This window comes from Coturnix japonica, chromosome 2 (genome assembly GCF_001577835.2).
Source record: "Coturnix japonica isolate 7356 chromosome 2, Coturnix japonica 2.1, whole genome shotgun sequence".
NCBI lineage: Eukaryota > Metazoa > Chordata > Aves > Galliformes > Phasianidae > Coturnix > Coturnix japonica.
Window position 1 is genome coordinate 64898631 of NC_029517.1, and position 25567 is coordinate 64924197.

The 25567-nt window shown below is 40.9% G+C and overlaps 2 protein-coding genes across 3 annotated transcripts in view; one reads left to right on the forward strand and one right to left on the reverse strand.

The window, feature by feature from the left end:
- The window catches only part of BMP6 (bone morphogenetic protein 6), an 80416-nt gene extending 78934 nt beyond the window's left edge, over positions 1-1482 (forward strand). Inside the window, exon 7 of the mRNA XM_015854588.2 lies at positions 34-1482. Coding sequence (XP_015710074.1) covers positions 34-183 — 150 coding nt within the window. The 3' untranslated portion in view covers positions 184-1482. The remainder of the gene's footprint in view (positions 1-33) is intronic.
- TXNDC5 (thioredoxin domain containing 5) lies at positions 1341-20390 on the reverse strand. 2 transcript variants are annotated; one of them, XM_015854589.2, is made up of 10 exons: positions 20116-20390; positions 16405-16554; positions 15285-15390; positions 14045-14141; positions 12538-12653; positions 10741-10827; positions 9042-9182; positions 6568-6653; positions 3642-3771; positions 1341-3070 (listed from the first exon to the last, which is right to left on the reverse strand). In XM_015854589.2, the coding sequence occupies exons 1-10, from the start codon at positions 20322-20324 to the stop codon at positions 2948-2950; spliced, it is 1245 nt and encodes a 414-aa protein (XP_015710075.1). In that variant the 5' UTR covers positions 20325-20390; the 3' UTR covers positions 1341-2947. The 2 variants fall into 2 exon arrangements, with proteins under 2 accessions (XP_015710075.1, XP_015710076.1); XM_015854590.2 differs by having other exon boundaries at positions 6568-6650; positions 20116-20388.
- Positions 20391-25567: the final 5177 nt, after the last annotated feature.

Here is a 25567-nt window from a genome sequence, read left to right on the forward strand (position 1 = left end):
ATCGTATCAATTATGTTTTCTTTTTGACTACAGGTTCATCTTATGAATCCTGATTACGTTCCTAAACCATGCTGTGCGCCTACCAAACTAAATGCCATATCAGTCCTTTATTTCGATGATAATTCCAACGTAATCTTGAAGAAATACAGGAATATGGTAGTAAGAGCCTGTGGATGTCACTGACAGACAGTCTTCACGTGGACTCTGTGATTCTACCACGAACTTCCCTACTACCTTCCATACTTTCACGAACTACCTGACGGCGAAAAAGTTGATGAATCACCTTTCAAAACACCATTTATGTGCCTTGTGTGAGGAAAGGGCTTGTGGAACCACATGCTGTGGCGTGAGCAAAGAGCTGCAATTCTTAAAATGCGACCCTACGCTGCAGTGGCCGCTGATCTCGGCAGCGCTGGTGCTCGCAAAGCAGCCATATGCCTGCACACGTGCTTACCTGGCTGGGATGGTCTTAATATCACCTAGCAGCTTGGCCTTATCAGTTGCTTGGATGTGTGCTACAGTTTAAGCAGATGGACATCCAACACCCAAAACCTGTGAGTTTCTTGAGGGGAGAGGGTTGCTAAAGAAAGCATTGCTACTACATCAGACTTAGTATATACCACGTGTACAATAGTAATATGAAGTTTCTAAGGGTAGGAAGTGCCTTTAGTCTGTAAGGACCAGCTGTTACACCTTTCCTGTTAGTCTCCTCTGAAACCTGTAATGATAGTACGCATCTTAAATCGTGCCAAAGCAAATCTTTTGGGTCCCTTGGTCTCCAAGCACAGTTTAAATCTGATGCTGCAAGTGTAAGGTGGCTTGACTGCATCCTGTGTTAGAAATGCTAGCATGAAGTTGGACCATAGCTGGTCTTTCCTGGTCAGTGTTTGAGTAGTGTAACTTCACATGCTTGTTCTTACACAACTTCCTTCCACTCCCTGAGTGGAGCTTGTCTCATCTTACTACCACTTCCCAGGAAGGAAGTCTGGACACTTCTCCAGCTGTAACTCAGACGTAAAAGTTTAGGGGCCATTCATCCTCTATAGTTGGACAATTTATTTACAGGAAGACAAAATGTCAGCAACTGACTTATTCAAATATTTGGCCAACCTTTCCCCTTCAACTCACGCAACTAACAAACTGGTATAAAGGATACATTCACACGGTAGCCACGGTTTGTCTAGCAGAAGCTAACAGCAAATTGTTTTGATCAATATTAAACTCGTATTAAATGCACTTACCTCTGATTCTTGCATTTAAAAGGCTCCTTGTAAATACAAGCTATAATTTATTGCACTTTTCACTGTATATTCATTGTTCTGTATCATTTATAGAAAGACTGCTTTTTAAAAAAGTTTTTATTTAGAAAAAAAATCTCAGTGTAAACAATTGTATCACTTCGATTTTATACAAGAAACTCATGAGATTGTGCTTCACTAGAAAGTTGTTAAAAACATGGTAATAAAGGCTTCCTTTAAGGCAGAAGTACGTACATTGATCTAACACATCTGCCAGTACAACACTTAAGCTTCCATTATGGATTTTTCACCCTTGCACGTTTTTAGATTGAACAGAACCAAAAGGTTCTTGATAGGCAGTGAAGTACCAGGAGCTATGCACTGATTTCAAAGTTCATTACTGTTTTGTTTTGTTTTGTTTTTTAAATGCAAACAAACCTACTCCATATGATGGATAAAATCAGCACTTTGACAGATTAGTCAAATTAGCCTGTAGTCCGTCATACTCATTCCATGAGTTTCTGCACACACACGGGATGGAAGAATTCAGTCCTTGGTTTGCTGCTGTCATTGTACTATGACAGTACCTGCAGTATACATACTTTGGCTTTCAATTGTCAAACACAGAGCATCTTATGCACCAAAGAACAGATCTGTATCGTAATCCAAGGCAACAGGGAGTGCAAGGGCCTAACATTCAAGCTTAGCAACACTTACTTACTTACACCTGGAAAAAAGGTTAAGGCTCAAGAAGAGTGAGGAACTATTTTAGACTACCCTCCAACAGCAGAGTGGAAAAATTACTTACATTGTACTACTTGTTCTCCAAGTGCTCTGACTAAGGAGCAGGTCAACACAAAGTCTGGATTCAGGTCAAGGTAGGAAATGCATGTAATCAGCTCTGAGGTCTAACTGATCATTTAAGATTAACAAAGTAGCTATAATAGAGCCAGTTCACTTTGACTCTATATAAACAGAGCATAGTTACTCCGCTGGAGCTAAAAAGCAGCAGTCTACAACAAAAAACATCCACCTGACACATACACTATGGCATCAGTAATGTTCAGGCACATGTTACAGTACCATTGCTTTCATTATGGCTAGAGCTCCCATGCTGAGAGGATTAACAGGAAACAACCAGCTCATGGTGGCCTGGTATCTTCCAAATGTGTGTTTTCAGCCTCCCGTGACTTTCCATTTCTTAACCAGCAGCCATATTAAGACAAACAGGTTGGAAGTACCGTTGTAGAGGCAGTAGTTATGTAACACAGCTGCAGCTTTTGGCTTTCTAGCAATAGTGTGCAGTTTGTAAGGATTACTTTTTTTTTAATCAAATCTAACCTGAAGACAAAAATATTCTGCTGGTGCCCTTAATTTGGTTTCCTTAATGTATTTTAGTCTCAATGGAAACCATTTACACTTCATTGCAGGAATACAGAAATATAGCAATACTACTAATACTGAAAATATTCTCTCTTCGCACAGTAACTACTTGTTAGTTTTCCTTCACAAGTAGGGTATCTTGTCTTTAACACACACAGAGGGAAGATACCAATGTTCAGTACATTCCATTTCCTAAAAACAAACAAACAAACAAAAAAGCCCCAGTTCCCACCCCACCCCCCAACATACTATTTGAAAATTAGCGATGTCTTAAATCCCTCCACTACTGTACAGAGACAGCCAGGGACAGAGCATTGAGACTTTTATTACAATTCATCCCTTGCCTGACGCAAAACAAAGCTATGCAGTGACTCCAGATCTCTCGTTCCGTTGTGTTCGCTGACTTTCTTTCCACCTCGGAAAAGCAGAAGCGTAGGATATCCACGTACCTTCAAAAGATACACACACAAATGAAGCATGTTACTGATTTCCAGACTCACCGGTATTTAACCACTCTAAACAAATAAGCCAATTTAATTTAAAAAAAAAAAAAAAGCACCAGAACTTTCACTGCCAACCTGCAATTCCTAAAAAGCATTAATTGGGAAAATACATGGTACTCTCTAGGCTCCTCCATCAGCAACTGGAATGCCAGCCTCATCTTCCATTGTCTGGCCATCAGATCCACAAGCCAACCATTATTTTCTAGGAAGAGAATGTTTCAGTGGCTATACCACAAAACTGGTGGTTTCACAGAGGGCTGCTGGTTCTTAAAGTAGGGACTCCTTCCTTCATCTTTATCCAGTAGTGAGAATGACCAAGTCTGAGCAAACTATCAATGAAAGAAACCGTGCCATCAGGTGCACTCCTGGGCTACATTTTTGTTTGTTTTTGCTAATAGAGAATGGGGTTGTGCCGTCACCAGGCACACACAACACAGCAGCCGGCTGGGCTGTGTGTTGGAGCTCCTAGATTTGGTACACAATACTATCCAGTTCATCACAGCTCTTTCACACTTACAGAAAATCTGCTGCAGACGTTACGTTCCACAGTGCAGTCTACTTCTGCTATTTTGACATCAGTCAAACCTGGAAATTGCTCTTTGGCAAGGCTCTCCCAAGTCGGAGCCAAGTTCTTACAGTGACCACACCTAGAAACAAAGAGAAAGATTTGTTTAGCAGATACACCTTCCCGTTTATCTCTGTCTTACTGCAATATCTGTTAGTTTAACAAGCCGCCTTTCCTATCCCCTGATGATTTAGGCCTCCAACTCCCGTGCACTGTTATGTAAGTTAAATGAGCTAAGGAAACAGAAGTAAATGATATCCTCTAAGTACAACACTGAGGTAGTTTCATTTTCTTCTTCTGGAATGGTGTTCTGGTCATCAGTGCTTCGCAGAGGAAAGCAAAACTAAATGAAGGTGAGCATAGAGAATTTTTAAATGAAAAACACAATCACATCGATATGAACGTGTTTTGAATAAGATTCAAAATGTTTGCAGTCCTAATTAAGTAAGTTTTTCAAACAATGAATTAATTAAAAATAGTTCATCAGGTGCCATTTACGTTTAGTCTAAATGGCCTGAGTTTGATTACCTAAATGAGCCTTTAATTTCCCTACTGAATTTCCTCCAGTTCCTAATTGCCTCCTTGAGTAAAGTAGCATCTCCTGGTGCTGGAAATTCAATTTTAATAGACACGTTTCTCAGCACAGATTCTCTCTTTGAGACATGCTGGTAGTTGAATGCGCTTTTCCATTTCGAGTGCATAAACCTTCTAGGAAGCACTTTACTTTGAAGTTTAATTACTACCACTGTGCTTTCAGGTACAGTCACAGTGGAGTGGTGTGACAGTCAACAAGCTTCACTTGATTGTGTTCATTCTTTTCTAACCAGCTGCACCTTAATTGGGTAATTAGAACAGTCCTTTAATTGCCCCGAAGCTAGAACAGGGCATTCACAAAAACAATTAAAGATGTCTCTGCTAACATTCACTTAATACAAGCCTGCATATGTTTAAACCATCTTGTTAATGTACAACAGTATAAAAGCATTTTTGACTATGCACAAAACCTATCAGAAACAGGATGACTTCTATGCTTATTATGCAAGTGAGCATGAATATTTATCCAAAACTAGCTGAAGGACAGAACTAGCAAGCAATAATAGTGTTTGCTGAGCCCAGCCTATGTTAATTCACTTGGAAGGGAAAAGGGTCATTCATAGCCATAGCACTGTAACTGTATACATAAGCATGACTTTGAGAGCTAAAACTGGATATCACCTACATAAATATAAGCCACCTAAACGGTGGCTTTCTAAACTTTACAGCCAGGGAGAGCATACTGATTAAGAACACGATTCTTTCCAGCAACACCCCATCAGATTATCACGAGAAGCTGGTTGAATTGCCATGCTATTAAGAAAATGTAAAAGAGAAATCCTCAGTTGTTTTTAGTTATCTCTAATTTTTCCAGAAGATTCTCAGATGGTCAATTCCTACATCTGCCAACAAGCTCTGGGTTACAACTGGAATCCTGCTTTGTGCACAGGTGTCAACTGAATGCCAAATTTAATGATGAGTTCTGCTGGTGGCATAGTAGAACAGGCACAGAATCAATCTCAGTCTCCCACAGTGCACAGAAAGGATATAAGAAGTGAAGAGAGAGCAGTAAGCAAAGTAAACGTGAAGGTGTGTGGAGTGGGGGTTGTTTCTTAACACAGTGGTGTCAGATACATTCCCACATCCAAAAGCAGATCTAGACATAAAGCAGGCAGCAAATCATTCTGCAGTAAAAAGGATGACAACACTGGAAAAGACTACATCATTTAGACTACACAGAAATGAAACTTTCCCTAGTACTTCTTTCTTTATAATCAGAAACACAGTCACACCTACTGGCAAAGTTAAGAGGCAATATTTCGATACTCCTGAGTACGCCTTAAAATAGGTTGCATTTGCCTGCGTTGCTTTGCAGTTGTTATGATCTAACGCCACAAATAAAAGATCCTTCTATATCCCTCATGGGATGGCAGGTCAAAAATCAGAGATGCATTATCTTTCGCATAGAGAAATCCAACTTCATTTTCTTCTGTTCTCCCACACTAGGTTTCTTCTTCATCCAGGAAATGGATGAGAAAGATAGCAAACCAATTTCCTGAAATTCCATCAGGCATATATAGGATGAAGTCCAAAAAACAAAGAGAAAAACTTAAGCAATTCTTTTAGTCTCAGAAAAGAAAATATTCTGTGCTTCTGTAATACTATGGTCTTATCCCAGCTTGAATGCCAGGCTCTGCTGGTCATGCCAGAAATGGCAGAGGCCAGACAGGAAGGTCATCATTACTTTATTTCCCTGATGCTTTCAATTCAGTATACACCTACACCATCTGCATCGATGATTTCTACCACAAGTTGCTGTAAGAATATATTACATGGAACATTTAAGAAAGTGTTAATGTTGTCACTTGTGCCAATTAATTTTTTAATCAGATATTTGAAGAGTGACAGCCCATTATCTAAAGCTCTACAATCTATACTACACTCAAGTAATGTTTCCCAGAGAGGCTGGCTGTGGCACAGACTGCAATGGCCGGCACGTTCTCCTTTCTCAACCAGCACTGCTGATAGCCTTCCTTCAGCTTACCCAAATCAAGGCATAGGATCATGCTAAGCCTGTGAAGAAAGCTCCACTCTCCTTGTTACCTGACGTTAGCTGGAGGTTAACACAGTAAAGCCTCTCTGTCAGCCTTTCCACAGAGAGGAAACCCAGGAAAGCTAATAGAGACCAAATTTTTTCCTACAACACTTACCACCGCACTCATTTTTCAGTTAATTTGCAATTTAGATCCAGAGAACAGATGCAGTACTACAGAGAAGTCAAAGGCCTACAACAACTACTGCACAATTACAACAGTAACTCCGAAAAGCAGATAAAAATTCTTACCACGGAGCATAGAATTTAATAAAGGTGATTCCCGTAGCAATGGTTTCATCAAAGTCTTTTTCAGAGAGAGACAGCACTGCAGCCTGCTAAAAAAGAAAAAAAAGCAAAGAAAAATCATTTTTGTATGTTTAACACCAGCCAAATGAGCATTTAGCTACCTGAGAGAGAAACTCCAACTGGGAAAGACGGCATTATTGATGGTATGCGCAAGATTAAAAGCAATATACCTCACATTTACCCCTTAGTTGCTTTCCATCCTTACAATGATCGGTATCTGAAGAAATAAAACATCCCCTTTTCCAGGGGACTTTACCAATACACAAATTTATAGGTAATGGAACAAAATCACCTTCATTTCAATATACCATCATACAAGCATTTCAAGAACAATGCTGAGAGCAGTTGGCATAAAGCCTGTGATGGCCGATGGAAAGCTTGTTCCATAAGGAATTTATGGCATATCAGAGATGTCTTGACAGCTGATCTCCCTCTGTTATATATCCCCGTGTTGCAGACACAGAGAAAGCTGTTACCAGAAACACGTACCTGCCTGCCAGGAGAACATCACCACACTACGCTCACATGGATGCCATGAAGAATTTTCCCTCCTGATAACATCAGGAGCAACGGCACAGGAGAGAAGGGAGGACTGAAAACTGCTTAAAAGACAGCCTCATACATTGTATGAGCGCACAGAACCATAACTAACTGGATTTTTGTGTGACACCTTTACAGATGGGAGGGATTCAAAATAAATAAATGAGTGAATCTCATGCCTATAAAGGTTTCAAATTCGAACGAAAGCAAAACAAACACAAGAGCGCAGCTGCCAGGATTATCAATTCTGCAGTGAAAGTTTTATGAAGAGAAGCCAAAAAGAGACTTGAATGCAGACAATGACAGCATATGTTGGTTACTCTGCCTTAACACATCTGGATCATTTCTGAGCATTTTGGGTAAAGTGGCAGCACTGAAGTCTCACAGATGTAAAAGTTCAACTTTTGTGAAAGGACTGACATGTAGTATGTCCATATAAGATAAGAACCCACACAGGGTTGGAACACAACATTGGAAGGCAGATTTGGGGTCAAACTCACGTCTTTTGCTGCCTGTGGTACCAGCTCTGGCTGCTAATCACAGTCAGTGCTTCCTGGCTACATGGGCTAGAATCCTGTAGACTCATGAGAAGAAAACCAGAACCAACGTGTCTGAAGATGAGCAACCAAGAAACGGTGGCAATACTGAATTGAGATGTAAAGAGGCCAAGAAAAAGTTTAGTTCTACACTGTATCTGCTATTATTTAGCTAAAAAACCTGTGCTCCCACAGTCTTTTCCCTTTTGCATGTGCAGTGATGCAGTCACGGTGTAAGTGGGAATTTATCACATGTAGTGTGATAAAAAAAACAACAGAGTGAAGACCAATTACTTTTTGCACTGTACTAACACCAGCTTGTTAATGGCTTCCAAATATGAAGTCAATTAATAATAAACTGTTGAGGAAGATGAAAAATGCATCTCTTTAACATCATTATTTGGAAGCCACCTTATGCACGATGGAAGAAGTCAAATAGGAAGGGTAATACTCTCTTGTGAGAAGCTGCATTTACATTAATAATAAGAACATTTATAATTATGTAAGTGCAATCTACATCACAAAGGAGTGTAAATCACCATCCCTTACTATAGGGGATAGGGCAGAATAGTGTTTTCCATGTTGGATAACAGAACACTTAAAAATTCTCCCTAATTATTCTACCATGCCAACTTTATGTTCAGCTGCAAGAAAAATGGCAGAGGAAATGCAGAAGTGATGAAATAAGACAGAAAATGACATGACGTGAAGCACAGCTAAAGATGGTGAAGTTATTCCTGACAGTCCTTGGCAATATTCATCACCCCTACAGCTGCTACAACCAGGATTAAAATAAGCCTCAAAACCCAAGGAGTTTGACAGCCACAGCACACACTGCACAGCGCACACTGCCCTAACACATTTAAATCAATCTCTGTCGTCTTTGCTTGTTTGTTGTTTCTACAGATGGTCTGTAAGAATGGAAATATGGCTTTTTTTCAGTGGCTCAGCACTGTATGCCATCTTGTTAGGTTCTAGTGAGAACCTTGCAAGTGACATTCATCTTCCTAGCAACAACGTATGCTGTTACACATACAGAGGTGCTAGCGGCTCAGCACACCAAAAAAGATCGCACTTACGACACTGTCTAAATCACTTATTGCAGTCATTAAAATAAAAGGAGGTAGCTATTCATTACATTCTCTAATTCATCAGGTTAGTAAAAGTATCCTTAAGATTTACGGTCGGGATTCCCCTCACTAAATTCTGAAAAGAAAATTAAGAAAATATTTGGCCCAGCTTACATCTAGAAATTGTGGGTCTAACAGAGAGAGAAACACATGGAAAACTTGGACAGGCTGCTGAAACTCTGTTAATCCAGTTGCAGAGTGCAGGACCTACCTCAGTCTGGGTGGGTTCTGCAGGCGGCTGTGGGGCTTCTGTGGGTTTAACTGCTGGTGGTTCTTTCCCAGAGCTCTGTAGTTGGGAATCCACATACTCCTTCAAGGAATCAAAGTCCCTCTTCCCTTTGTACTGGTCACCCTACAATTATAAAGTAGTTTGTGTGAGTGTGGGTAAGTAGTTAATCAAGCACAGGTATAGGTCGCTCCAAAAGTAATGCCTCCTATTTATTTTCATGGAAATGACAACAGATACAAACAGCACACTAACACTAGCAGAATAATACCATTTGATACAGCAAATTCCCAGCTACAAAACAACTACTACTAGCTCTGCATTTTACCAGCAATGAACAAGAGCCTGCATGCTGCGCTCATTAAAATCTGCACCAGTGGTGGTTGTCCAATGGCACTGCTGCCACTGCTAAAATGCCCTACCCACCAACTCATTGTGCTACCTTCCTGTTCGTATCCATTATAGCAGGACAGGTTCAACCCACATTCACTCCTCACAGGGCTCCTGCTACCTCTAACCAACATGGGTGTTGTGATGCCAGTCAGTTATGACAGAATGGGTGACGGAATTATGGACAACAATGCTGGATGGCTGAACCAACCCCTCTTCTCCCAAGTTACTGAACAGCACAATAAGTGGCTAGAAAGACTTCCAGGAATCTCTGCGTTTCATTATTGGAAAGTTGCTGTTTTTGTGGCTTTTTTTTTTTTTTAAAAACTTTTAAATATATTGTATCAGCCCACAAACAAACATGTGATTATGATGGCAGAAAGTCACCAGGGAATAGCAGCACTGCCAGCAAAGACAGGCCCAGTTTAACGTCGAGAGAAAGACACTGTTCAGACGAATGACTCAGATTCATCTTAACCAAATACAGCAGCAGTGATCTGAGTTCTTTCACTGCACCCTTTATTCACTGCAACTTCAACTTCAATAATTATGAAGGATCCAAAGAAAAAAAAGGTCTGGCTTTTGAGAAAAAACACAGCTAACTTTTCAACACTGAGCCATTACGCTTTTGGCAAGTTATCTTGCCCTTTGTAGCTATATTAAAAATAAAAATAAACCAGTTGGAAAATCACTCTGGAGCAACAGCAGGATATTTCCTGTTCTTCAAACTAAAGCCACGAACAGAGAAAATTCTTACTAACTGAAAATGCTTCTAACCTTGGATGTGCCATTTTGTCCAATTCAGGCTCTCTTTCAGTTACACACTATAAGCAACACTACAACTCATAATATATTTGCTGCTGTTCATGTATGCAGCATTCAAATATGCAGTATATACATATTTTACTTTCCTTAAACTTCAGAACACGGCACCCTTTGATACATATTGTGAAAACTGCATATATTTTTATTATTTCTGTTTCATTTAGTGTTCTATAGGAGGTAGAGTATTAAGATAAAGACAATTCTCTCTCATAGTAGCACACTTCAAGATACTGCTTTTAGATTTATGAACATCATCCAGTTGTTTGCAGAGAACACAGAGCAAAACGTTCTTTTACCTGCGGATCAAGTATATCTCTTATAGTACTGGTTTAAACCTGCAGCATCTTTTGTGCCACAAGAGGACTTTCATATATGACCACTTGATCTTTTTTCCCAGGATCCAAGTATAGTCCATGTATTATTCAGGAAAAAAAAACAGCCTGATCTTTTGCTGAGCTTGCAGACTCACCTTTTCACCATTCCTAAACCAGAGGAGTGTGGGATAGCCACGAACTTGATTTTCAGAGCAGACCTCATAATGCTGGGTACAGTCGACCTATGTTTTGAAAAAGAAATTGCAAACCATTCAGTGTGTAAAACAAACACACAATAAGCATTATAGCCTCCCTTACATTCAGAAATCCCATAAAAATACACCAACAGTCAATACACAGCTTGGCAAAAGCCAGTGCCAAGTATTTTCTTGAGAACGGTTATTTCTGCCTTCTAAATAGTGTTTTGGTTGTGTCATTGGGAGGCTATGTGTGGTTTGGCTTTTATTTCAAGAGGGACAAATGAAGGAGGGATGGATAAAAAGAAGAAACAGTAGCAAAATACAATGGGAACACAAGTACTCTAGTTAAAACGAATACTTGAAATACCAATGTGTAAGAGCTTTTAAAAAAATAGATAAGCCAATAAATCTTCACCTAAATGTAAGACCACTCTCTAAGAAGACATGTCAACAGCTAGCAAGTTCACTTGACTCCAAAAGAAATTCCAAGTGCATAGTACCATTCAATTCTAATTTGTCATAAAGCAATCTATAGTTACCTGCTCATAGTCTTTTCTGAAGCAAAGCAAACAGATAACTTAGGCACTTAAATCTTTGCTCTACACTCAGATTTTGAATTCTACATTAGAAATACTTTGACCCAGATCACTGAAGATCAGTTCTAAACATTAAACGCAACCATGCCAACGGGCAGCATCGCTGCTAAGACACTGTTTCCCCAGGTTACACAAAGGTCGTGGTTGAGCCTTCTTAGAAACAGCCGTGTTTCCTGTTTAACTACAGACCTACAATCTTAGCCAATACATTTCAAACAGTTTCATAACGTATACAGTTAAACAAAATTGACTAGGCATCGAGACAAACCTTAGTGGTTTTATTACAGAGCAAACAGGGACAACTGTGAACACAACAGACAATTGAGTATAACTTCTGAAAATTTTTGGCCTATATTTCTCTGGATAACAGAATGGTAACTTCAAGAAGATAGTTAAGCTAAGTAATGCTCATCACCTCTAGTAAGAGCTGAAAATACTATGAGAGCAGAGACATGAGACTGCTGGTTTCTTGTCCCTGTGCAGGACTGACAGCTCTGCTAAGCATTACGCAGTCTTTCAGAGCAGTGAACCTATCTGAAAGCTTAAGGATACAGAAATTAAGCCCTGTCAGCATTCCACTACTGACAAATACAGGGAGATCCACATCATTAGCAACCTGAACTTAGGTATGGGTCAGCAAATAAAGCCAGTAACTAGAACTGCCAGACCTCCTCCATACCTCTGCACAGAAGTCATTCCATGTACAAATATCAAGCTCCCATGGTAAATACACCACAGAATCTGGTTATCATCCCTAAGGGAAATAGTAAAGCAGGACAAGGTATCAGTTTTTAGGGTGGGAGACCCTCTGAAAACTTTAGAAAGTTCAATGGGGATAAAGAGGAAAGAATTCAGAAATATTTGGACTTATTCCCAAATCTCTCTGAAACACAGGGAGGAGTATTCAGTGTTTCTAATAAGTTCTTGCTTAAAATGAGGGAGTCCTGTTAATTGCAACTAAACAACCATCTCTTCCAACATAAAATACTGAATGTGCGAGAAGAAAATAACCACAATAAAATTAAAATAGGAACTATGAATTCAAAGGGATCTGAGAGCTGTTATTTGCCAATCACAGAATGAACAGCACGACAGTTGACTGAGACATCTGTATGCACAAAACATCTTCAAATTAAGACAAGAGTACGTCACCTACCTTGCCAATCTTTACAGCTTCCGACTGTTCAAAGGCTAGAGCCAGCTGTTCCCAAGTTGGGGCCAGAGCCTTGCAGTGACCACACCAAGGTGCAAAGAATTTGATGAAGTGATTACCTTTGAAGTAAAAGAAAAGGAAAAAGATTTAACTCTTTTGGAATTAATTTGGCTGCCATTAAAGGCTAAGTACTAATGTCTGTCTGCAAATTTATCATGGTATTTCCTGGGTTAAAGATAGGAAACACTGGAAATAAAAAGCCAGGGCAGAATATTTCAGCAATTAGGTTTTCAAAACTACATGCGGTCCCTCAGTGTTGCCAATTTCCCCGAAGATCCAAACAGCTTTACAACCTCAAGCCAACAAATGAGGTATTAGATCTATGGCACTTTGAACCTAGTAGCTTTCTAGAACATCTAATTCTAGAAGTCAATCACAGCAGTGATTGTGGGAAAGCTTTTTCTAACAGCATTACAATCCTTTGAAAATGTGGGGGTTAGAATTTCTAGACCTTCTGGTTCAGGGGTTTGTTCACAGAAGGTCAGACAAGAGATACTACAAAATCGCTAGGAAATGTAAGCTGCAAAAGTCCTTTAGTCTTAACTTGCCTATTTTGCATCGGGAATACCTTCAAAAATGACTGACTAGCTCTGCTTTGATCAAGTAAAGGCCAGACTGAAATTTCTCATGTATTTATTAGGAACATACAGTCAGAAGCAGTTATTCTGTATCGTTTACCCTGTGATACGCTCTCCTCTGATTGAAAGGAAACAAATGAATCTTTTAGCCACAGAGCACAAAAAAGGTAGACAGAGACTATTTTTAAGAACCAAAGTCAACCTTTCAAGTGGAACTCCTAAGCCTTCAGCTAAATTTAAGCACTGTTGAAGTCAAGAGAGGACAGCAGCTTTACAGATGGTCATAAAGCTTCTGGACTCTCGGATATCTCTATGAGAATACCTCCTCCAATGGCATATGAAAGCCAATGGATACATATTAAAACACTCATGCATGCACTACCTTTAACTGACAGAATCTGCTCAGACTCTCACACTATTTAATGCTTAGTGTTTCCCTGATGGCTGAATGGAGAATCTATTGTAATTCCCATGTAATTCTCTGTTAAGGCACACATACAGGGAAGTCTTATATTTGCTGCAGAAAATCCTCCTTTACACTTAACGTGTTTCTACTTAATTAACCGGTTTATTTAGGAAGCTTTAGTGTCTGTTTCATTCATGTTATTTCATGGGCACAGACAGGTGATTTAATCTGGCTTTAACTCTACTGTCTTCTGGTTGGAGTGCTGTTCTTAAGCTTTTTATTGGCATGCAAAGTGTATGTAATTAAACTACGGCATTTTTACACAGCATGTAGGTTCATCCTCTTTACTGAGGCATGACTGGAAAATTAAGTGGGAAGGAGGTACAGCAAGAACTAACATTTCTGTTTCACACTTCCCACTAGGTAAGTCTGTAAACAAGTATTTCATGCATGTGAAAGAGGTTACCTTCTGCTATGTGCGTCTTGAAATTGTCTGCTGAGAGTTCATACATTCCCTGCTTAGGTTCAGGGGCTTTTGGTGGTTCCACAGCAGATTCTGGATCCTATTTGACAGAAAAATTAATTTTAAAAGTTAATTTTATTGCGTGTAAATGCACTATATTTGGTTCCTGTCTCATGCCATTCTATGATGATGTCTGAAAGTTTACATTCCTAAAGATATCCCCCAACTTAGCTCGATACTTAAAAGCAAAACATGAAAAATACTACCATGCAGACAAGAGCTGTCACAATTACTGGAAAAACAGCCTTTCATTGATGCTGTAGTATTGCCACAGTGCACACTATGGCATTCATAACATTGCCATATATTAATACCCTTAGACCACATATCTCGCTGTCTTCATGTCTGCCACCAAACCAGTATCGGTGGTATTTTGGCTATATAAAAATATGTAATGAAAAAGCCATTGCAATTATTATACCAGTAATCCGCAGCAAACACACTGGCATTATACAAAAGCAAAAGGTTCCCTCAATATATCAGGTTAGATCGGGAAAGAATAACTTAAGAACAACAAAGTACATTTCATGCATTAGTTAAGCATTTAACGTAAACTTATGAAAAATATCACTGTTTGTGTATAATCACTTTCTAATTGAGCTCGGCATGTAGTTTTATCTTGATTAGCAACAGCAATTATGAATTTAGTTTTAGGCAAGGCTTGTCTAATATATGTAAGTGCTAAATGCAATGGTTTTCCTAGAGATGATATTAGGTTAACTTATTTAACCAATTATTTTAATCCCTTTCTGTAAACTACAACACTGTCAAATAGTCAAGCTGAAGATAGCATCCCACATTGTTAAGAGGAAATTATGCCCAACATAAATGCAATTTATCCTGTGTTATAGATAAATCATTCTCCTTACTCCAGAGACATTATAGCCTAAAGGTGTTAAAAGAACTGACATAAAGAATTCAATCTTCCAGTATCAAAATGCTAAACACTAAAAATTGCACCATGTAATTCCTGTGGTTTTAAATATAGAAACAAGAGGTAGTTCATAGGATATCAGATTTAATTACTATCCTAACTTATGTGGAAGCTGCTTCACACAGTTATTCTCACCTGACTTTTAATCTCAGGAGCAGATTTCCTGCCAGAGAGTGAAACCTAACCTATAGATAGATCAGCAAGTCTGCAGAAGGAAATATTTCCTTTTCCTATTCCCTTTTCACTTACAGATGGTTCCCCATTTAGTTTTTCCAACATCCAGTTTTCCAGCGCCTGGAAGTCTCTAGGGCCTTGGTATTTCAGAGGTTCTTCTCCTGGCTTAAGCAGCTTTAAACTAAAGGATTCAAATGTAGAAAAGAGTGAGGTAAAAATTTACACGTGTGAAACATTCCAAGGAAGTTAAGACACTTTAGTAATTTACAGCAATACCGCTTAGGCTGCAGCAACAGCTCTCTGGATTATTCCCCATTATTCATTTCAATATCATGCATCTCCTTCAATTTGAAGGGTAACATCCAGATCTTAGAACACCTGTTTCATTCCCACATCATTTTTTACAGGGGATTTTTCTTTAGATGTTTTTCCTTTCTCTTCTCATTCCACAAGTTGTAAACAAATGAATATATGAAAATGCTGAAAAGCAACACAATGCAAGTGATATTACGTATCCCAAGATGATCATAGATAACCATTCAATTCTTCCTTACTTGGAGTCTCTGCCATTCTTTCTGTTTTAAAAGGAACGGTGCCACAACGTAAACTATACAAATTCACAAATGCAACCAGCGTTTGCTCCTGGGGAGACTAAAATAAAGTTGTAAAATTCATTGTTTCTTGGTATTTCTAGTGGAACTAAGCCACAGACTGCCCTTAAGGACAATTCCTATTTCAATGAGGACTTTGCTATTTATAACTCTCAGCTTCTAATCAGTGGCACTCATCTGCGTCAAAGCAAGTGTAGCCACGGGTGTATGTCAAGTTCAGTCTGTCAATGAGGTCAGCAGTAACACTAGACAAAGCAAGCCCAGCAAATAAACTGAAAAACACGGGCTGAGGAAGGTGCTTGAGAACAGGGTGCTATGAGAGAAAAGGGGACAATTCTGGACTTTATTTAAATAGTCATCTCCAAGATGTAGAACAGTTTCTTTGGAAGAAAGAAGAGTAAAAGTAGCACATATCACATCATACTTGGCAAGGCAGTAAAAAGGATTACATGGAATATAAGAGATTCACGGGGCTACAGAGAAAACTACCAAAACATAAAGCTTAGGAACTAGCTTCAAGTTGGCAGAAGATAGTGGAAAACTAAAACAGAAAGACACAGGACCAGATCTCCTTCTATACTTACGTAGGGTATCCTCGGACGCCAAACTCAGAGCACAGAGGAGTGTCTGTAGTGCAATCCACTTTAACAACATAGACCTGTGGGTTTTCCATGTTGTTGTATTTATCTCCCAGATCATTCCAAGTTGGCTGGAGACGCTGGCAATGTCCACACCTGCAAGAGAACGAAGAAAATATTTCCTTATGGTTGCTCTCTTTAAAAGGGAATGAATTTTTGGACAGAATAATCAGAGATGTTGATACATTTAAAAATAGTTAAGTTGGAACCCTTCCACACTCAAACACTGCTACGGTAAGTAACAGCGAATGGTATCACATATTGTGTGACAACATTGCAAATGCCTTGTAAAAACTGTCAAGAGAAAGTCTATTGAGCACCCTCTGAACCTAGTGATGCTATTAGGAAAAGCACTCTGCATTTTCCAGCTGCCTAGAATTAAAGTCCCACGAGGCTGACCAGCTTTGTATGCTCTCCAACATTTCAGAATACAGTGTCTTTTAAGCAGCAGGAGAAAAGTCTTTCCAGAAGGATTTCCATTTCTTTAATGGCTGCTTTTGCCAATCCTCCAGTATGTCTAGAAACGTGTAGCTGGATTAACCAAAATTAACCAAAAGCTGGTTTTGCCCTCAACGTGACCTCAAAGGTCCACTTTTAACAATTAAAACAGCATTAGGACGTCAGAGGAAACTGTTTCTTATTCCTTTCAGATCTCCCATTTAAAACAGTCTCACTCAAACAATTGGCTTTGAGCCCACTCATACAATATCTGCACAGATTCACACCTTTCCAGCTTCTCTGATATTAAGACATTAAGATTCTGTTGGAGTTGGTCACACTGAGTAACATATATTCCCACCACACAGAGGAATATAACCTCATTCTGAATTATAATGGTGAAGGAATACAATGAGCCATTAAAAAACTGAAATATTCCTTAAATATTTAACTTCAGACTGAACATTCTCAACTCTTCATGGAGCTCCAAGAGGAGGACTTGGGATACTCAGTGAATTCTCAATACACAACAGAGCTGCCCCATTCATATTTAACACCATGATCTCTGCTCTACACAGTTCACCATTCCCTTCCTTCTTCAGATTATACGAGCTGAAATTGAAAAGAAAGCAGGAAAAAGGCTCACATCTGAATCAGAAACAAAAAGGCTCACATCTGAATCAGAAACAAACTAGTCTGTCATTCCTGGTTTTCATAACAATTCAGTTTATATTTAAAGAAGAAAAAGGCCAGACAGTCCCTGAAATAATTCCTTCTAGAATGCCTGAGACGTAACTAGAAACTATATAAAACCTCAGAACTCAAAACCAAAGCCTGCATAGCATCACGCATCTCTCTTAGTCCCATGCACCTACACAGTTATCACTCCCCATTTTGTATCAGAGGGACTGAAAGAGCAGCCAGCAGGGATGGTAGAGCCCTGGCAAACAAGCAGCTCTGCCTTTCCTTCCCTACACAATCTCTGTTTACAAAGATAGGTCGATATGCAAAAGAGATGCTATAGAAAATATTCAGATTGCTGCGAACAAGACAAAACAAAAATCCTTCTTGTACACTACTAATATCAGGACATAAGGAGAAAACTTGTTGTTTGTAAGAGTCTGCCAGACAGGTTGCTCATTTTAACTCCAAGCAATGTGGGCCCCAAGTGCTTGTGCCTGGAGATTGTTTTGCTGTGGCAGTACCTATGGAATACCACACACGCTGCTTTACCTCACACTGATAGATCAACACTCCTCTTACAGTATCAGTGTTAGTCCCCTGGAAGACCTGATGGTGGACTTCCTAGGCTAGGAGTAGCTGGTAAGGAACAAAGATGTTGTGTAGGCACACAACTGGCTAGGCCAAAATTCTAAGCTATTTAGTGCCACTGAGGTGCCAAACCTGTTCAAGAATAGATACCAAGGAGGACAAGCTGATGATCAAAAGTCTTAAACATCTGATGGCAAACAACCTGGAGTGTTTTTGTTTTGTTTCCCCCCCTAAAGTAGCCCACAGTATTCGAACCGTATCAACATTTGTTTGAAGAACTCTGAAGAAAAGAGGTTGCTCCTGTCTGTCCCAACTGGGGCTGTTTAGTCTGGGGAAAAGGAGGCTGAGGGGAGACCTTATTGCTCTCTTCCATTATCTGAAAGGTGCTTACAATGAGAGCAGGGCTGGTCTCTTCTCACTGATGACAGGACAAGGGGAAATGGCCTCAAGTCACACCAGGGTTAAGTTTAGGTTGGATATCAGGAAACACTTCTCCACAGAACTTAAAACCTGGACCTGCTGCTGCCTGTCAGGAGCCAGAAGTCCAAACCAAGGGCCCTGGCATTCAGACCCAGGAATCTGGATTAGACACATTAAGCATGAGAGTAATGTTCAAAGAAGCTGCAGTAAATGTGGGAAAAGACACAGCTTCCTCTCACTCATGTTGGGCACAGATCCTCAGCTCTCCAAAGGGCACAGGTTGGTCCAAGTTTTGCAAGGCCAGAGCTCTCTCTGATGCACAATGAGGATGTGAAGCAGATGCTGGACTCTGCAATGGCCTTTTTGACACAGCCTACAACTGTGACCCAAGACAAAAGTCCATATGGCTTCAGAGGTGCCTGTGAAACAGTCAGTTGAAGCTTGAGGAGTTGCAGTTATTTCCTCCTGAGCGCTCATGCTCTGCATAGCAACTTCTGTGACCTTACTCTCACAGGTCCTTCACCAGCAAGTCGGGCTTCCTCCGTTTTGTAACTTTCAGAGAGCAAAGGAAGACATCTGCTCTTTGAAGCAGCCATAAACAAGGCGATGGCAGTAACAACAACAAAACAAAGCAATTCTTCATTTTTTAAAGGAAATAATTCTCTAGCTTCAATTTCAAAGAGTATCATGACATATGTGTACCTCAATGGTATGATTAACTTTATCTCAACCTAAGCAAACTCAGGGAGGAAAAAAAAAACAACCCTGACAACAAAACTTGCAATAACAATACTGGATAAGTCAGAGATGGGTTAAAAAAAAGGGGGGAGAGTGAAAGAGAAAAGAAGAGCAACCACTGGAGGCCCAGAGATGAGAACTACTGTCCCATTGACTGCTATAATGTCCATTAAAGTCCTGTTCTCATAGTCTGGCCAACTATTCTCATGTCAAACACACCAGCCTAGAACAAGAACCCAGCAGATGTCTTGCAGGCACGGTAGCTCCCCAGCTCTGCTAATACTACCTGTGGCCTTGGGGACTATCATTCATACCGCTTGAAGGCTTCCATTTCTATTACTTCTGCAGCAAACTTATCCTCACATTCACAACAACAAAGAGGACAAAACTTCAAAAAAAGTACCTACAAGATCGGGGACGCCGTGAAAGTCAGCAAACCCTTAATTTTGTTAATACGTGCAAAGCAGACAGGGCTGCTCCGCGCCATCCCCAATCTGCCCAGCCCAACCCAGCTGCCGGGGTCCCGTTTTAGGGCTGAAAGGTCTCATTTCGGGTGCAGCCGGCTTCACCCCCTCCCCAGCCCTATCCTCTACAGCCGCCATTTCCCACGTGTGCCGCCCCTCGCCCCGCGGAAGGCGAACGGAGCGACCCAGCGGCCTCCCCGCCGCGCCGGCCCGGCCGCCTCCCGGCGCCACGTCAACGGGGGAAGAGGCGGGCAGGGAGACGCCACGCAGGGCCAGGCCGAGCCGAGCCGAGCCGTGCCGGCCCGCCCGGCGCTCCGATACCCACCACGGGGCGAAGAACATGACGAAGTGCGGAGCGGCGGCGGCGCCGTGCCGCAGCATCTCGGCGCTGTAGAGGTGCCGCGAGTGCGGATCCGCCTCCGGCTCCGCGTCCTGCTCCGGCTCGGCCCGCACCGACCCGCCGCAAAGCACGGGGCCGAGGGCGGCCCAAGCGAGCAGGCGGCACCAGGCCGGGCCGGAGCGTAGAGAAGCCATGGCAGCCACGAAGCAGAGAGCGGCGAAAAGCCCCGGGCGGCAGCCGCCTCCCTCCCTGCCCGCCCGCCTGCCTCCCCGCCCGCCAACAGCCCCCGCCCCCTGTGCCGCCCTCACCACAGCTCCACACCGCAGCCCTTCGCTCCGGCAATGGAGGAGTCAAGTGGTTGAATAGTGTATGTTTGCAAGGAGCTCACAGGAATCGCAGAGAAAGTAAAGAAGTTAAGGCTACGTATAGTTTTATTTCAGATGTTCAAATTAGCTTTGAAATGGCACGACCTCTTCCAGGCATCTTTATAAGTGAAACGATTGCAAAATGCTGATGCTATGTTTACCACCATGCTTGAAGAAGAAAAGCCAGCTGGGCTAGTCCAGCGTGTTGGGTTGTCACCTGTACCAGATTCATTACAAGTTCAGTGACAAAGGGGGGAAAAATGGAGAAATATAGGTTATCTCCCCCCCTTAAATGGAGAAGAATAGGTTATCCTCCACCACCACCAGCACCCCCTTTAGCATATGAAAAAGTACCAACAAAAGCCCTTAAGCAAAAATAGCAATATAGAGAGGATGAGAATGAGTCATTCTAAGATTTTAAAGTGTCCCGATACCAACAGGTGAGCCCTCCAACCACAGACTGCACCTTCTTGTGTTATTTTTTCATGCGAGGGTATTTTCGTTCTGTTTCGCTATGTACATTGAGCACATTTAAGAATAGACTTCTTCCATTACATTAAACATTCCTGTGGCCTTAATTAAATAATAGATTACTAAAAAGCCATTTAAAAATCATTAATAAATTCGTAAATCACCCCTCAGTGCAATAAGATGCAGATCAATTAAAAATGACAGGAATGAATGCAGTATTACTTTCAGATGTAGTAGAAATAGAAGTACGGTTCACAGTTCCCAGGGTGAGCTGGATAGCCCAGGCAGGTCACAGCTGAGCTCTTTTTAATCAGCAAGAAGTGCTGCTAGGTCAGAACTGCCAATAAGAATGAATCTTCCTTTGCAATTACCTCATTCCTCCCTGTAAAATGCTAATAAAATTAATATTGATAATGTAAATCAGTGTTTCCAGATTGCTGATTTAGAACTTGATTCAAATCAAATTACTCTACCTGTCCCCTCGCCCCAGCCCTCTGCTCCCTCTGCCTGCGGAGCCAATTGACTTTACTTTCAGCTCTTGTTCTCCTCCCATTAACTGCACTGGAACCATGGGGGAGAATGGCAGCCACGGCTTTGTAGTTCTTCATAGGTCCCCCACAGAGGTCTCACCCATCCCAAACCATCATCTCATCCCATCATGCAAGGTAAAGGTGTGCCAGATAGGCATGAAGAAGACTTCAGCCAGTCAACAGCACCCATTTTCCTCTCCCTTTCTGCCATCTCCATGCTGTATCACCTCTGAAGGCAGCACACAATACCACGTCACCTCTTGCTTCTCCAGCCCCCACCTTATGTACTGTAGGTATTCCCCAAGGATAATCCATCACAGATGGATGTCACTGACACCTGGGAGCTGCTCTTTGCAGGCATGATCCCACCACAGAGCAGCTGAGCTGGAAGGACCTGAGAGAAGAGTCCTGAAGACTAAGAGTTGCAAGTGGCTGCTACCTCTTCTTAGAGAGAGATTAGCAGCAACAGGTTATGCTTGCTGCAATTGCTCCTCACTGATCAGCAGTTAGCAGTGGCTAATCTGTGAATGTTTCTGCTGGTTCTGACTCTCATAGCCTCCTATAAGCCCTGCACGTGCACCTCAGTCCCAATCTCCTAACCTGCACATCTATGTTGGTCTCCTTATCCCTGATGTTAAATGTATTCCTAAAATGTGATTGGCATCTTATCTAAGAGCTCATCTATCTTGAAGATGTTTCCCCTTCCATTCGTGTCACAGGCAGCTACTTCCATGTTATGGTCATCACATAAAAAGATGATGAAATAGGTGCTCTGCAAACCAAAATTTGATTCACACACCAGTATACCACGCTTTTTCTTATTTTCTGTTACTCAATATAGATTTTTTTATCACCTAACATGGATTTCTCTCCCTGTTTTCAGGTGGGAGAAAATGGCCCTTTAGAAGCAGTTTTGTTGATCTATTTTCTTGCACTTCTCCTTCCTCACATCAATTCTCTCCAGTTTCAAGGATGTTGATTCAACCGGGCTTGTTTTCTTAAGATCTTCCTGTTTCTGCAGCATGTTTTACAATAGGAACTGAAGCTGTGTGAGCAGGGAATACTTCTGTTGGGAAATAGTGAGGGAAAACAAGAATCTGCCTGAGACCCACAGGAAAGAAATGCCAGAGGTGTCACCTGGTTCAGTTCATGAGTCATTTGAGCAGGAAAAGCTGAGCCTGAGGGTTTAAGATCTGCATTGGCCTAGCTTAGATTTGTTATTTAGAAAGATTTCCTTTTTTTTTTTCTTCTTTTTCTTTTTTTTTTTTCTTCTAATGGCTGCCCAGGGAGGTGGTGGAGTCTCCTTCTCTGGAGATATTCAAGACCTGCCTGGACGTCTACCTGTGTGACCTGGTGTAGGGAACCAGCTTTGGCAGGGGGGTTGGACTCGATGATCTCTGTGGCCCCCATGATTTACAGCAAACACAAGTTATTTTAATGTGTCCTCGTACCTCAGGTGTATCACTTAACTTGCCACATAAATGTCATTTTCTGAATTACATTCCACTGTTAATTCTATCTATGATCCACACGAGAAAAGAAAAAGCCAAACTCATCTGTACAACCCCCTAAGAGACTTCCAACACCCAGAATAGAGCGTGTTGTATTTTGACAGCTGTCCTTTGAATCCTAAAGCATAAGCTCTCAGGGGACAGAGCGTTACGTAATTTTAGTGACAGCACAATTGTCATTCAGCTAGAAAGAAGGATATTGTGATCTCAATGGGAAAGGAAAGCGATGCTGCCATCTGTAAGCCGATAGCCCTTTTTCTTTGGTAATTTGTACCTCTCATGAAGGGTTGGGAGAGGAAATTATTACAAGCTGTTGAAGAAAATGACATCATTTTGCCACCCACAAAACACTAGGAGTTTCACAAGCCAGTAAATGGCACAGCAGAAAGGAAAGAGCAATCCAATTGTATGGGAGATCTCTTGCTTCTGGAGGAAATGTGTTCTCATTGTGATGGCCATCCACCATCTCTGTGGGACTCTGACCACTACGGCCACAGAACCCAGCTTCAATAACTCCAGTGGCTGCAGGAAAAGAGGACATAAAATTGCTGGAAACACTACTCTCTCTCCACAGTCTTTAGATTCCTTTGGTTTGGTCAAATGAACCGGATTTTTCTTCTGGGCAATTTACTTTCAATTGTAAGTCACAATGCTACAAAATTAATAAACAGGGAAATTCAGTTATGCAATTTGGAGTTGTTGGGAAGAATAGCATAATATAGATTGAAGATTTCATGGATCATAAAGAAAGAATTTCCTGTCTGTTAATTTTGCAGCTGCTTTAATGCGTTCCCCTTAATGATGGAATACTGGAGGCTATTTTTTTCCATGGTTGAATTCTCTTCCATTACACGGCACACACCCTCTTAAGTAACCTGCAGCTGCTTTTATCTGCCACCACTAATATTGGTCCATTGTGATGCCTGACACATTACAGAGCCCCCGTGATTTCTCAGCATACCCTGAATGAAACCAGTCTGAAGGACAAGAAATGGGGGGCTATACATATGCAAGAGCAGAATCTTGGATACTGGAGATATCCAGAAGGTGAATGAAGTTTTGAAGGAAAAACACACTTGTGCAGCCCGTTACTCATTCATGGTTTCTGGCCAGTTCCACATGAAATACAGTAAGAAAACTGTTTTTAATTATTTTTTAATCAGAACTTTCTCCCTGATTTGTTTTGTACCCATTTGGTGGCTCGGAACCAGGACCAACATACTCTAATATCCACCCAAGGAAGAGCTGGACTCTGAGGTTGTTCTTTCAAAGCCAGATGCAATTTAAGGGACAAATAAGGGCAATTTCTTTCCCTTCGTTTTCTTTTCTGAACTGCAGCACCACCTCTCTTCAGAAAAGAAGACTCAAAGGCATGGAGGACTATAATTCTAACTGACAGACTTACCATTACTTAACATTCGGTTTATGCTTCTAGGTGTCATGTAATCTAATCTGGAAGTTTGGGAACACTAATCAACTTCTTTCCCCCCTAACAACTGATGTCAATTGCAATATTTATGGTTTCACAGAAGTGAAGAGGAATGTACAGAGAACCAAGAATAAAGCAAACAGACAATCTTTCACATGGGAGCGAACTAATTAGGATTTAAACAAGAACACTCTCCTTATGCATCTTACTCACTCAAAACTTGACTCTTTGGCTTCTATGATCTACAGCTTTGCACCTTTGGTGCAAGGAAGTTTTTCTCTCTATCCGGCTTCTTTATTTAGATCTTTGTCTTACTTTCTACATCTATTTCCCACTGTTTCTCTTCTCTTGCTATGGAAGTTTTGCCCTTCAAACCTTCATTCACCATCTGGATATCTCAGATTAATTGAGAAGCTACTGTGTAGCACGTCGTTTAATTTATGGTTTAGAAAATTAATTCCCTAGGTACTGTTTGATAAATTAAAAAATAAAAATAACAAAGCAGCCACTATAGTTAATACTGATTGTGTTTCTTTCCACAGCAGGCTAACATTCAACTCCCTTTCTATTTCACAAAGCCATTCTAGACATTCAGATACATAACCTATTGGCCACATTCACCTTCGATTCACAAATGACAAAGGTGTCCAACAGGGTTTTACTTCACATCACCAGAGGAAGAGCAATGCATTGAAAGAAAGAAAGTTTGGAGACAGGTAAATTGTTACTAAGAGAGAAAACAAGAAGAGGAAAGGGAGGAAAAGGTGAAACATGGTGAAATAGTTCCCTAAAAACATGAGGGAGGGTACTCATTGAAAAAGAAGGCAGCAGAAGAGAGAAGAATCTGGTAATAATGATAATAGTGTTATAAAACAAATGAAAATCAAGAAAATAAGTTTTCAAACAAGATGAAGCAAGTCAAAACTAGCAGAGGAGCACACCATCATTCCTCTGGACACTGGAAGTTATATAGGAAATCTTTAGAAATGGGCATAATTCTAGTTCTGAACAGAGTTTTAAATGTGGAACCGCTGTAGGTAACAGGGATTAAATATAAATAATTCAGCCATGCAATGATTTAACCAGATTAGCTTTTCTTTTTATCTCACCACGAGTGATTTGTTCAAGTCA

Bases quoted from the DNA above. Each gene is read 5' to 3' on its own strand.
- TXNDC5 (XM_015854589.2), bottom strand. From the start codon at position 20,324: ATGGCTTCTCTACGCTCCGGCCCGGCCTGGTGCCGCCTGCTCGCTTGG. The intron at 15,391-16,404 runs GTAAGTATAGAA...TGAATCCTTTAG, and splicing joins GGCGTCCGAGGATACCCTAC to TTTAAAGCTGCTTAAGCCAG. The intron at 12,654-14,044 runs GTAACCTCTTTC...TTTACTTCAAAG, and splicing joins CAAGACGCACATAGCAGAAG to GTAATCACTTCATCAAATTC.